Here is a 14,569-nt window from a genome sequence, read left to right as displayed (position 1 = left end):
CGTGTAAGAGTGTATCTTGTACACTTTCCTTGTATTACAGAGAAATCTAGTATATACTACAGTACTTTGTGACAATGTCGATAAAGATCATGTGATATGTGTACCGAACATTACATCTTGTATCTTTGTTTAGAATTTAATGAGAAATAAGGATGTAACGATGCTTCTAAACATTTGTAGTCTTCGAAGCATATGTAAACTCGCATGAAATCATTTTCTCTTAAAGCAACTATTTCTTTTTCATCAGAATTTCATCAATTCTGATCAATTTTGACAAACACGTACTGCGATTTAAGTCCAAGACGTTAAGTGGCCGAAGTGATTTAGAGATCGCCGCTAATTTTATTTTGCTCTCACTCTCTGTCCGCAGTTCGATATACTTTGACTACATACGTATGAATCGTTACTGCCGATTTCTTCATACTTCCCAATAGCTTTCCTTTGGATAAAGATATACTTTATCTTTTAGATGAAGTGTATATTAAAGGACCGTTGCGTACAAACGCGCCGTAAGACATACCGTAAGAATTGACCAATTACAATCGTTTAGGTTCCAAAATGGCAGCTTTATGATGCAAAAATTCTTACTTTAATAGGCTAACTATTACAGTACGCCTCACACATAGTACTGCAATGTGTGTGTGAAGTCTTTAACACTTTGACTGTCAGTTTTTTATCATGGTGTTTACAATAAAATTTTTATATTCTACGTACATAATGATACCACATAAAGTAATATTAATAAGATTAAATAAGATATCCTTATCAATATTTTATCTCGCTGGTGATTATCTGTGATCACCGTGGTCCTACAGTGCAATCGGTTAGTTTTGATAAAGACGATTAAATGTTTTCATCTTGCCACAAAAGAAAATCTGAAATGTCTTTATTTACTTACAAAACCATCGTCGTAATGGACAAATGTCAACTAGACAACTCCGCATAACTTTTACATGTATGATGAAAAAAAACACAATGCTTTGTTCTCGTGTGGATACGCAGTAACAGCCAATCAAAATTTGATTTCAAATTTGATAACGAATTCGAGTTTCTTATGTTGCTATTTGAAATTTCAAGTAATATTTTTTATGAATAAAATATTTGATCACTAAATACAGTATTAAAGCTTCAGTTTATGTAACATTCAGTATGTGTATTTTTTTATAACATAAAATATAATTAATATTGTAATAACGGCTCGATAAAACAATTAGAAGATAAAACACGTCCGGAATACACTGCGTTTTATGTTACATTTAAACGTCCATCTTTAACTTGAACCACAAGCTCTCTACTTTTTTGTCTTATAACACAAAATATTTTTCTTGAAATCAATGTTTACATTGAACAGCATAAAAAAACAATACTTTTACATAATATATTACAGATAACTGAACTCAACAGTTGTGCTAACATTACAATCTTTTATTTCATTGCAAATACTTTATTTTGTTGTTTAGGTAGTATTCATGTGATTATATTTGAATTACATACATTATATATCTGGACCAAAAGTCTTCTTATCATGAATGTTTTGTGTGCTCACATACTCGTACATACTCATAAGATTAAAGATAATAACTCAACTAATGTTGTTTTACAATAGTTAAATATAATACTGAAGTATATATTATTACAATAATAGTGAACTATTAATTTACTTACTTAATCAATAACGTTAAATAATTAATAATTAAAATAAATAACAATGATAAATGTTTGTTAATAAATATTGGTAAGCTGAGAAAATAGGATCCGTTAGTTCAGGTCAAAGGTTTGATCTTTTTATGCAATTGAATCTACAACAAAATACGTCAAATATTTAAAGGTATATTCTTGAAAAATTGTTACAATCTTATCAACTATACAACTCCGCATAACTTTTACATGTATGATACAAAAAAAAACACAATGCTTTGTGTTTTTTTTATATTATTCACGTGTAAATCTTACACGTGAGTTTTTGAATTGAGATTTCAATTCTTAAATTCATATAGGATGCTATATTTGCATCACATATATGAGAACCCCTCTAACTAATTTTAAAATATTGCGAAAAAAACTCCTCGGCCAGGAGTCGAACCTGAAATTTTCGGCTTTCCGTGCCGCATACTATTTTTTATATCGGATAAATATATTCTTATTTTTTCTCAGTTATACCTTTAATTGAAGAAAGATTCCTCGTTGGATTCGCAGAGTTCAGTTCTCGTAGAGATTATAAATCTCATTACGTCATTTTCATCGATGATAAAAGATGTTATGTATGAATACTCTATTAAAGATATTTCATAAAAATATTCATATTGACTTTTGATCTGCCAAAATGCAACTTTAAATTCTGGAAGTACCTAGAAAAGCAAAATAATAGAATAGAATAAAGTTTTTGTGTAACTTCGGTGTCAGTGTTCTAAAAATAATAGACTTTGCTTTTTTCTCTAACCGAGATATATAGTTTAGGTATATCTATGATATCACATATATCATAGATAAAGTTGCAACACAACAACTTTACCGCATTTAGAATGAAAAGAAAAATATATGTAACAACCTTTTGAAGTATACACATGGCTAAAAAGTTCGATCCATCTTTTACACGTGAAAATAGCCAGTAAGATGGGTTTGTTGATCGAAGAATCCATTGATATGTTATTTTCTGTGCTATTAAGAGCGCTACATTCATTTCTTTTTGTTCTTTAGGAGATATTAGATATAAGGAGTAGTACCAAGATACGGAATGTATTTGTATATTTTCTTTTCTATATAAAATAATATTAAAAATACTTTTAATCTTTCCTGAATACTTATACTTCAATATAATTGTATTTACATTGCTAGAAATAATGTAATTGTCTCAAAGACTGGATCAACATTTAGATATTTGTTACAGACATAATTATATATTTAAATCGTAATAATGCTACTTCTCAATGTTTTTACGTTATATGTTTTAAGATATTTTTACAACTTAAAAATATTAAAAAACTCGCAATTATGTTTGTATCATTCTAATAAATATTCAGTACCTATCGGACAATGGAACATGTATTTTGCTTTAACTCAAAATTCTATATCTCTTATTGTATATGTACGTTTTTGAAAGAATGACTATTAAAATAATTGAACATTACCTGTAAAGAATGAAAGAAGGATTTACAAGGATTTCATGTGACAAATTTTCGAGTGCGATGTAATTTGTTTGCGTCACTTTGCATTGGTCTAATAAATTTTGTTCCATTAAGTACTTTGTGACTTCTTTAGTAATGTTCCATGCAAAATCAAATTCGGGTGATAAATCTGAGATGTCTGGGATCCACATTGTGACATTATCTAAATAAACATAAGTGAAATATGAGGTCTTAGGCAATACAATGATGTCTATGCAGTGTGCGGGTATAGGAGGAGTAGATTCGAAGTGCGTCCACATCCGTACGTTACTTTTCTCAAGTTCAAAATTATGTATTTTTGAATTTGTGAAAACCATGTAGTTTGTACGATGGCGTATGGAAACATCAAAAACTGTTTTCAAACGTGGATTGTCCCAACATGGAAATAGTGCTTGTGGACCTCTTACTCGAGTTTGTGTTGCTACCATCCATCTAGTAGTATTAAGAACAAAACACTATAGATGTTAGTTATAATGTTTGTCAATATTTGTATTATTGTGTAAAAATTACATTGACGAATGCATGACTATTTATAAATACTTAATGTGATAAGAAAACCGGCATAAAAACGTCATTTTGTTATTGGTATATGATATGACTTTATATATCATAGTCATATATATATATATATATAAATGTCTATATATATCATATGAAGTATTTGTCCCATTATTAAGTTACTTTTGTTTGAAAAACGTATGTGAATTATTAAAAAAGATAGTGCGTAAATATAACAAACTAAAACAATATATATCTACTTTGTTTCTATGAGAAATAACTGATACTGTTTTTTGGAGAAATATAAGTTATAGGTAGTACTTCTATGCTATCCATATATTTTTTATCGGTGATAATTACTTAAGATCCAAACGGAAATAAACAGTTATTAAAATATAAAATTCTTCTTCTTGTGTATTTTCACTGCTTTACATAACATATAAATAACATATAAATTGTAAATTACAAATGGAAAAAAAACTTTTTTAATAATTTTTTATATTACATATAATATTTTTTGTATTACATTTTAAGCTCAACAACTTGAGTTACTTATGATAATTATTATAAGTCACTGAAGTGACCTAATAATGGAACTACTTTATATCTCCTTAAACTTTAGGTATATGCTTCTGTGATTTAATATCAGATAAAAATTCTTGTTATCTCTAAAACACCTAACACTACTATACACTATCACTTTTTTAACCTCTAAAACACCTAACAAACTGTAAATATCACTATTATTTTAAATTTTTACTCACTGTAATTCTCCTTTTAGGTTTTTATAGGAAGTTAAAATGAAGCCATCCGTCTCTGCACTATTAGTCACTTCCGTAGAAAATATTATTTCCAAAACATAATATCCACATTCTATCGCTTTGTTAAAAACTAAGACAACAAGTGAATCTTTAAGCTGATGCTTTTTTGGTTTATATGTTGCAATTAAATGTTCTCGAACATACGGTTCTCTTATTGTTACATTATACGGATTTATCTTATGCAACGTAACGTCTTGTACAAATGCGAATGATAGAAAACCTAGATGTTCGATGTTCTCTTCAATACGAATAGTGATACGGCTTTCACCATTAATGGCAATATTTTGTCTAATATGATTAGGTAATTCTATGTCGAGTTTGTAATATAATGGTGTTATGTGTTCCTTAAATGTGAATTCTCTATAATTATAGTTTCCGTCTACGAGAACAATTAGTATGTTACTTATAAACAGTTGTAAAAAAAGCATGACAATTTTTACTTTCTGCATCTGTGAAACGAATTTTTGCATTACAAGAAAGGACGAGAAAGAAAACTCAGAATTGTTTATTTCTAGTATAACTTTTATGTAAGGAAAATAGCAAGTTATATCGAATTGTACAGAAATAGAAAATAAGAGAAAGAAAATGCTATTGAGATGAATAAAACTAAAGATTAATAGAAACTTTGTAAAACGCAATATAAAATATAAAAATTGTTTAGTATTTCTTGTATACCGTGACGTGATGATTAATCGGAAATGTGCTGCAGTTGTGTTAATGTATATATCTTACCTTAAAAATTAATGAACTTGCGTCGAACTTGTGTTATATTGGATACAAATCTTTTTGAAAAGTAGTCAAAAAGTCTGAAAGTATCGTCCGAAATAGATAATCTGAAAAAACACATAATTTTCGAAAATTTATATTTGCAATTTCTGCTTGTTATACTTGCAAATCTTGGTTGCAACGTACTTTTGCAAATTGGAAAATAGTATAAATGAAAATATGAATTTGAACATAAGTTTATATAAACCGTTCATAGAAACTGTTTTCACATTTGCTCGATCTCAACAACAGAAACGAGTAAAGTACTGTTTATTAAGTATATTTTAAACTATGTTTTTTTAGAAAAAATTGACGACATTAAAAATGACTACATTAAAATACTTGCATAACAATTGATACAATTTTATGCAACACAGAGATAAGAAATGTGTACTACATTAAAATCTGATGCGTTGATAATTTTGAAACTGACTGCAAAAATAAATCGATCATATTTCCCTTGTGCATATTTTTGAACTATTTGAATCTTCTATACATATACGTGCAGTACTTTATAAGTTTGCAAACTCCTTACGTTTTAAGGCAAACAATCGCAATGACAGCAATCTGTGTATGTTTTTGGTTTAAATACATTGTAAGACGTGATGATAACACTATCAAATCATGATAAAACAACAAAACATGTTTATTTAGAACATTTATAAGCCTGTATATGTTAAAAATATGTAGAACAATCATTTCGTGGCATCGTGCTTGCGTGCGTTTTAAATGATTGTCCAATATCTTTTCGGCATCTACAAGCTTATAAATGTTCTAAATAAAAAACAGGAATTATTATTATTATCTAAAAGAAGAAGTTTAATTCCACGTGTACGCTAGGAAACTGTTATTCCATTTTTTTTACGGATAATGAATTTAAAAAACACTTTCGGCATGTACAAATAAATATAAATATATAATTAAATATAAGAATTTAATAATGGAAAACATACAACTTGTCCTTCACTAACACACACACACACACATATATATATACATATGTATGTATATTTTGCATAAAATTTTTAATTTCTAGAGCACAAATGCACGGTATGTTTTAAGGAAGTTGTTCGTATACCAACAGTTTTCCAAATTATAACATACCAACAGTCCTGTGCAAATTATAACACTTAGCGCATAACTTTCTTACAAGAAACAAATATGTAAAGAAATACTTACATCGCTATCGCACTCTGTGTCCGATGTGTATTGTGTCATAGAATGATCGAAACTGAACGTGTTGTAAGAGTGTAACTTGACTTATAGAAATACCTGTTATATACTACAGAATTGTCTGGCAATGTCGGTGAAGGTCATGCGATATGTGTACCGAAAACAACATCTTGCATCCTTGTTTGGAATTTAATAAAAAATAAAGATGTAACAGAGTGCTTCGAAGCATCTGTAGTCTTCGAAGTATACGTAAACTCACATGAAATCATTTCTTTTTAAAGCAACTATTTCCGCGAATTTCTTTTTCATCAGGATTGATGAATTCTGATCAATTCTGACAAACAAGTACTGCAATTATTTAAATCCAAAACATTAAGTGGCCGAAGTGATTTAGAGATCGTCGCTAATTTTATTTCACTCTCACTCTCTATCTACAGTTTGATATACTTTGATTATATACCTATGAACTGTTAGTCGGTTTGTATCTTGTAATGTAGATTAAAGAACTGCTGCACACAAAAGCGCTGTAACGTAAGACATACCGTAAGAATTGACCAATTACAATCGTTTAGGTTCCAAAATGGCAGCTTTATGATGCAAAAATTCTTACTTTGATAACTGTTACGGTATGTCTTATAGTACGGCAATTTGTGTGGGAAGGTGTTAACTGTCAATTCTATCCTGGTGCCTATAATAGAATCTTTATAATTCTAAGTACATAATGATAAAATATTAATATGATTAAATAAGATCATAGATATTCTTATCAATATTTATTTAGCCAGTGGTTATCTGTGACTACAGTTTTTATTTTATTTTAATCGTTTTAAAAAATATAGTAACACCGATATCACCGGAGAGCCACTAAGGCCTCGTTAAGAAGACAAGCACCGGATGACCACCGTAATAATCAATGCAGTGTTCACAACGCTTTGGTCGCTCAAGTTACAGGAAAGTGTAACATAACAGTAACGCAATGATACTTCAAAATAAAGAAAGAAAGAGACGAAACACGATATACGTTCATTAACACAGCTAAAGCTACGACGCGTGCGACTTGAAAAGACATTTACAACGACTATCTCAGGCTCTTTCAAAAATAACAATCTTATTGCATGTCAATAAATTACACAATAAAATGTTTTTACTTTGTCAAAAACAAATCCGAAACGTCTTTGTTTACTTAAAAAATCGTCACAAAGATGATATATTAATGCTGATTAAACAATTTTGCAAGAGTTCTACTCAAATTTGATATAACGAATACAGCGTTCGAGTGTCTCGTGTTGTTTTATGTTTATTTGTCATTTCAAAAAATATTCCTTGTGAATAAACTATTATTTAGTCAATATATATAAATGAAGTAAGTATTAAAACTTCAGTTATATACTATATGTAATATTTTTTTAATTATAATATATATAAAATATATATAAAATATTGTTCGTGAAATCAATGTTTACATTGAATAGCATGAAAAATCAATACTTTTAAATAATATATTATATAGATAAGACTGTATAATATATAACTAAATATATTATAGGATTCAACAACTGAGCTAATAATAAAGTCTTTTATTTCATTTCAAATACTTTATTTTGTCGTTTAGTTGATAGTCATGATTATTTGAATGATAAACATTACACATACACATCTGGACCGAAAAGTTGTTCTTCTGGTTTTTCTCCAGCAATGATTTGCTCACGAGGTACATACTTGTACGTTTAAATATAATAAATATAAATGTTATGCTATAATACTTAACTATAATACAATAATAATTAAGTATTAATGTTATTAATCGTTTAATTAATAGTTAAATATATAAGTAGTTAAAAATATAAGTACTTATTTATAGCAAATAGATTAAAAAAAAGAGACTTTCCTTATGTGTTTAGATTCTATACGTTTAAGAATTTATATTGGTTTATTATATTCTCTATCTTTGATTTAAGAAAATCTAACGAAGTAATTGTTTTCTCTTTTCGAACATTTCTGAAATCATCAGTTGATCTCAAAGATATTATAAATTCCACTACGTCTTCCACATTAAAATGAAAAGATGTGGAATATATTTCTTCATATTTCATTAGAATTGACGAATTTATCCATTCTAATTGTGGAACTATCTATAAATGAAAATTAATGGATTAGAATGAAATTTTTCTGTAAATCTATCGACAATGTTCTCAAAATAACAGACCCCACTTTCTGCATAGGAAATATACATATTGGGCACATTTGCGACAAGATTTACATTCGATGGATTTAGCATTTTTAGAAAAAATTATATGTAACAACCTTTCGAAGTATATATGTGCTAAAAAAGTTAGTCGCGCCGTGTAACCAAGAGGAAGACCAAGATAATGAGCTTATTGATCGAAGAATCCACTGATATGTCATTTGCTGTACTATGAAGGATATTACATTTAATTTGTCCTGAACTGAAGATATATTTTCGGTAAAGAGTATATGTTGTTCTCTAAAATAATGTTAAAAATAATTTCACTTGTTCCTGAATGAGTGTGTTTCATTTACATTGCAAGACAAAATACGTATCTCGATGACTGGATATGTATGTCACTAGCCGAACATTTATTGAAAAACTAGAAATAATTGATAAATTACTAGATATTAATAATAACAATGCTCACTGTTTTAAATGAAATATTTTTTAAGGTACACAACCTTTTGGTTTTATTATTAGTTTGTCTATTTTTCTATATATAAATACTTTGTGTTATAATTATTGCCATAATATCGGGTTGATTCAAAACTAAGCCGCGAGTTTTACCAAAATTAAAAATAACACAAATATCACTTATGTTTGCACTAAATCACTAAATGTCCAGCTAGTTATACTTATATTCATTTCATAAACACAAAAATCTACAAACGTTACATTGTTATATATACAAACGTATTTAAAAACTTGAAAATTGAAGTAATTGCCTTACATATATTACCTATAAATAACAAAAGCATGAGTCGCAATGACGTCATTTTCTGAAAAATCAGTTGTAGCGATGTAATTTGTATCCGTAACTTTGCATTGGTCTAATATATTAAGTTGTTCTAAATACGTCTTGACTTTCCAAATAATGTTCCATGTTAAGTTTAATTGAGTCCGATGTGCAAAGTTGTCTAATAAAGACCACAACATAACGTGATCATGATCGTACTGATCACGATACGGAGTGTGTTCGGGCATTGCAACGATAGCTATGCAATGTGGGGATATAGAAGGAGTAGATTCGAAGTGCGTCCACATCATGTCTCCGTCAAACGTTGAATTACGTATTTTCGAATTCGAGAAAGCCATATAGTTTTTAGGATGGCGTATAGAAACGCTAAAAACTGTCTTGAAACGTGGATTGTTCCAACATGGAAAGATTGTTTGTGGTCCACTCATTTGAGTTCGCGTTACTATCATCCATCTATAGTATTTATAACAAAAGAAATGTTATAGATATTTCGATCACAGTGTTTATCACATAAAAATTGCACAATTGTGTAAAAGTCACATTGACAAACATACAACTAGTTAGAAATATTTATAAATAACGCAAAATATGACATTTGCTCTAGCAGCATAATGACAACGTCAAAACGACGTCATTTTGTCAATGGGATATATATACATGTACAGAGTAAAGACGTAACTTTAACTTATTGTAACATATATGTAAAATTATGGTAATTATCATAATTTACTGAAATGACTTATTACTGAAGACGGTTTGTTTTTGTTATTTGCTGTCTAAATATCTCCTATACTTTAATATCTACTTTAATATCTAGATGCTTAAAGTGAACTTGTAAAGCGTAAAATAATGATCCCTACTTTCACAACAAACTAGATATTATTTTTTTTATTTTGAATTGTACTCACTGTTTATTTCCACTGAGGTCTGTACAGGAAGTTCGAAGAAAGCCATCAATCGTAGTATTTTCAGTAAACCTACTATAAAATTGTATTTCTAAAACATAATATCCACATTCTATTATTTCATCAAAGTCTAGTTTAACAAGTCCCATTTGGAAAAAAAAACTATAGGTCTTCGGTGTATAAGTTGCAACTAAATGCTTCCGATTGCAAGGTTTATTTATTATCATATTATTCGGGTCAATCTTCTTTAATGTGGCGGTTTCTATTTTATTCATGTATGAGTGAAAACTTATTGTTTGCTTTTTCTCTTCAATACGAATAGTGATACGGCATTCACCTCTAAAGAAACCTTCTTCTATTTCTGGCATTAAAATGAGTTCGTAATATAATGGTGTTATGTTATACGTGCCCAATATATAATCAGTATTTATTTTTGCGGAAAAAATTAGACTGTTACTTAGTGACAATAGTAAAAAAGGCATGATAACTCTTTCTTTACACATCTGTAAACAAAATTGTTGTATTACAGAAAACAAAGAAATAAAACTCATCGGAGAATTGTTATAACTTTAACTTGAAGATAAGTAAGAATCGTGTTAAAGTTTACAAAACACAAAAGAAAAAGAAAGAGTGAAAGTGACCTATTAAAAATTAAAACTCTAAATATAAAACTTCAGTAATATTACAAACTTTGTAAAACGCAATTGAGAATATGTACAAATTATTTTTTTATATAACATGATGAGTCAAAACTGTCAAAAATGTACATTGCGCAGTCGCAAACGTACATATATCTGCACTCACCTTGTGAAATTATGAAATGCACCGTGAGTGATGAATTTTCTCTGTCTTATAGCTTTCAGATCTTTTTGGGAAAATCGTCTCTAAAAAGTCTAAAATTATGTCGTTTGAAAATCTGGAAAAACTCAACAAATATAATTCTGAAATTTGTATTTGCGTGTTACACTGTGAAATATAATTTCGTTTAGTTGCACGTTTGGTTGCGGAAATACTCTTGCGATTGGGAGAATAAAATATGTTTGAACATAAGTTTATATATAAATTGTTACATCTGTTCGACGTAATAATGAAAAATTGTGCGTGTTCTCAATTTTTACAAATCTTCTACGTGCATATTACGTACACGTATTCTAATTTGCGCAGAAATCTTAATGTAGAGAAAACAAACAAAATCTTTAAAGAACCTTGGTTAAATGTCCGAAAAATATTTTTAACAGCACACTGTCGAAAACATAGATGTCGTAAAAAGACAGCAATTTGTTTCCAATCTGCCGACTTGTGTGCATCTGCTATCAATCTGTGACGTTGTATTTAGTAAAACCAAACGTTCTCGCGTCAAACTCACTTTTAAAGCAATAAAATTCATGTCTTATTCGATAAAACAACAACAATGCGACGATTTTGATAACAATTTTGTTTTTGTTTAAGAAAACACTGGCTTTTAACACATGCGCGCTCTGTTTTAAAAGATTTACTTCTACCTGTTGTTTTATATACATTTCTTCGTGTGCAAATTATAACAATATTAACTTCTTACTCAAAAAAACGTTAATATAAAAAAGTACTTACAATCTGCATCCGATCTGTATCGTTTTAAAGATTTATTGAAACTGAACGTGGTGTAAGAGTGTAAGAGTGTGCTTGTAGTCAAGAAATATTTACCATATTACGGAACTTTCTGGCAAATGTCGGGAAAGGTCATGCACGTGTACCGATTACTACATGCTTTATCTTGAATATAATGGGAAATAAAGACGGAATGATTCTTCGAAACATCTGAAGCGCGAAAATGACCGTAACCGAAAACTCGTACAAAATCATTTTCTCTGTTAAAGCAAATTCCGAATTTTTTTTTCACTTATGAATTTTGGTACATATAAAATACATGAAAAGTATTTGTGGTCAATTTTCTATTGCTTTTTGACGAAAGATTGGATAGTATCAGTTAGTTATAAATTTTGCACATCGACGTGGCACCGCGTACATACAACCCATATTGAGATCACATTCGAATTTCTAATTTAATCAGAACACACTTGATTAATCTGTGAGTGACATTTTATGTTCTGACTGGTCGATTCTCATCATTTCCGAATAAGAGCTAATCGGCAGATTGCCATGTGGTCATTTACGCGATTCCCACAATTTTTTCAAACTGCTGGCACCGCAACACTTTCAAATGCGAAAATCGATGGGTTGCAGGCCGAATATCGAGATAAAACCCATCAGAATTTGCGATATTTCTCAGATGTTTCGTTAGCATCAAAAACTTCGAAACGCGAAAATCGATGGGTTTCAAACCGAATAGCGATCTAAAAATTATCAGTAACTGTTGTAAGGATTATAGGAATATAAAACAAGACTATCAGTCTTCTCTCTGCTTTGTACGACTAAAGCCGCCAAAATATTAGACTTTAACATAGCAATTTAATTTTCGAGAAACATTCTTTTCTGAATAGTGATAACAGCTATGCAGTTGTCGCAGCCGCTCTTGATCTTTTCTTTTGATCTTTTTTTTTTACCGACATAAGATTCTTTATCGACACATCTCGTGGATGTGGTTACGTAGTTGCCAATGTGCACTAGGATGGACATAGCGCTGGTAAACATAGAACGGAAAAGCGATAACAGCTAAACCAGAGAGAAGCCTGAGAGCGGCCAGGTCCATAAGAGAATGTGTAATCGCTTTTCCGCCCCGTAAACTAGCGCATGTCCACGAATGGTACACATTGGAACTACGCAGCCAGTCCACGAGCGACATGTCGGTCCACAGCGTGCGGTTCTATTCCGTGCTATGTGCACGCGCTCAAATGGTCACCTTCTTCAGGCGTGTATATTCGCGAGCGTGGATTTGATTTCTTTTGAAATTTAAAATGATCGGAGTCTCGTGATGAGAAGATACGAAAGGAGAATAGAAAAGGATAAAAAAAAAAAAAACATTGCAACTTTCCACACAACATAAATGTGATATACAAAAAAAGATGTGATAGTCAAAAAAATAATATTATTTTAGCGAGCAGCATCAGAATTCGTGGAGTGTATCATCTCCTTTTACATCATCATTTGCTGCTTTTGCTTTATAAATTTTATTTTATTTTATCAAAAATTACATATATACGTATAAATACAAATTACACAAAAAGACATGTATATTACACAAAGGTGTTTTGCCGGTACACAAATATATACGTCTGAAAAGTTGCAATTCCAAAAAGAATATCTATTACTCTGCTTTATTACAATTCTTTATCAGTGTTTTCAATTTTTAAGTTTCATTTTACAATTTTTTATACATTGTAATAGAATACAATAGTTTACATATATTACATATGACATACAATATAATACAATATTATACAATATATACATAATATATATAATACTACCTACCTATCTTAACCATCTGACATATCTTAAACGTTACTAGCCTCATTAATTAAGATTAAGGCTGCATAACAGCCTTGATCCTAATTGTACATTTTTAATTCTTCTACCTACCTACCTCCGATCTAACATATTTCTTATCTATCCGGCCTAATTTATTTTCTACAAGCACTTGTAAATACGCATCCCTACCTACACAGATAACTACCTATCTACCTATTTACTTTGAAAAGTTTTAAAACCTATCAAATATTTTACGCGAGGGGCAATTGTTTTAAAATTAAAAAATAATAGTTTAGATATATTTTAGTTTCACGTCCGAGTTTTGTTTTAGATTTTATGATTGAAAGAAGAATTATATCCACCCGATAACGCCCATCAAGTATAATTAGAAGAGATAGAAATATTAATATTTCTTATTTTCTATCTATTATTTTATAATAGATAGAAAAAATATATATTTCAATATATATTTTTCAATATATATATTTCAAATATATATTTCAAATATATATTTTTGCAAAGATTAAATATAAAAGAATAAAAATGTAGAGAATAGATATAAAAACCACACATAAGTCTCCAAAAAACGATTCTATATCGGTTCTTTAAGAGAAATTGATATAGAAATATAAAAGTGGACGTAGAAAAAATATATAAAGAATATAAGTCTTTAAAAAAAGATTCTATATCAGTACTTTAAGAGAAATTGATATAGAAGTACAAAAGAACACAAGTCTCCAAAAAATATTCTATATCGGTTCTTTAGGAGAAATTGATATAGAAATATGAAAGTAGAGATGTAGAAAATACAAATAAATATATATATGTATTTTAAAAAATATAAAAAA

The 14,569-nt window shown here is 29.3% G+C and overlaps 2 protein-coding genes across 3 annotated transcripts; both read right to left on the bottom strand.

The window, feature by feature from the left end:
* Positions 1 to 1,718: 1,718 nt before the first annotated feature.
* LOC109857123 (thyrotropin-releasing hormone-degrading ectoenzyme-like) lies at positions 1,719 to 6,508 on the bottom strand. 2 transcript variants are annotated; one of them, XM_020433129.1, is made up of 7 exons: positions 6,428 to 6,508; positions 5,216 to 5,316; positions 4,427 to 4,932; positions 3,129 to 3,596; positions 2,549 to 2,756; positions 2,161 to 2,348; positions 1,719 to 1,799 (listed from the first exon to the last, which is right to left on the bottom strand). In XM_020433129.1, the coding sequence occupies exons 3-6, from the start codon at positions 4,930 to 4,932 to the stop codon at positions 2,163 to 2,165; spliced, it is 1,368 nt and encodes a 455-aa protein (XP_020288718.1). In that variant the 5' UTR covers positions 5,216 to 5,316; positions 6,428 to 6,508; the 3' UTR covers positions 1,719 to 1,799; positions 2,161 to 2,162. The 2 variants fall into 2 exon arrangements, 1 of the variants encoding a protein (XP_020288718.1); XR_002250456.1 differs by lacking the exon at positions 2,549 to 2,756.
* Positions 6,509 to 8,325: 1,817 nt separating this feature from the next.
* On the bottom strand, positions 8,326 to 12,106 carry LOC109857117 (endoplasmic reticulum aminopeptidase 2-like). Its single transcript, XM_020433123.1, has 7 exons — positions 11,904 to 12,106; positions 11,118 to 11,229; positions 10,651 to 10,816; positions 10,317 to 10,404; positions 9,391 to 9,861; positions 8,726 to 8,906; positions 8,326 to 8,553 (listed from the first exon to the last, which is right to left on the bottom strand). Exons 3-7 carry the CDS (start codon positions 10,814 to 10,816, stop codon positions 8,326 to 8,328), a joined length of 1,134 nt encoding a protein of 377 aa, XP_020288712.1. The 5' UTR covers positions 11,118 to 11,229; positions 11,904 to 12,106.
* Between the last annotated feature and the right edge of the window lie 2,463 nt (positions 12,107 to 14,569).

This window comes from Pseudomyrmex gracilis, unplaced genomic scaffold, assembly GCF_002006095.1.
Source record: "Pseudomyrmex gracilis isolate BER0280 unplaced genomic scaffold, ASM200609v1 scaffold_144, whole genome shotgun sequence".
Classification (NCBI taxonomy): Eukaryota; Metazoa; Arthropoda; class Insecta; order Hymenoptera; family Formicidae; genus Pseudomyrmex; species Pseudomyrmex gracilis.
Note: the sequence above shows the minus strand (reverse complement) of the source record. Positions and strands in the feature narration are given on the sequence as shown.

Coding starts and splice junctions, on each gene's coding strand:
- LOC109857117 (XM_020433123.1), bottom strand. CDS start 10,816: ATGTGTAAAGAAAGAGTTATCATGCCTTTTTTACTATTGTCACTAAGT. Junction 10,405..10,650: donor AGAAGAAGGTTTCTTTAGAG/GTGAATGCCGTA, acceptor ATTATGTTTTAG/AAATACAATTTTATAGTAGG. Junction 8,554..8,725: donor GCACATATATACTTCGAAAG/GTTGTTACATAT, acceptor TTTCATTTATAG/ATAGTTCCACAATTAGAATG.
- LOC109857123 (XM_020433129.1), bottom strand. CDS start 4,932: ATGCAGAAAGTAAAAATTGTCATGCTTTTTTTACAACTGTTTATAAGT. Junction 3,597..4,426: donor AACCTAAAAGGAGAATTACA/GTGAGTAAAAAT, acceptor TAATACTACTAG/ATGGATGGTAGCAACACAAA. Junction 2,757..3,128: donor CCTTCTTTCATTCTTTACAG/GTAATGTTCAAT, acceptor TATTTTATATAG/AAAAGAAAATATACAAATAC.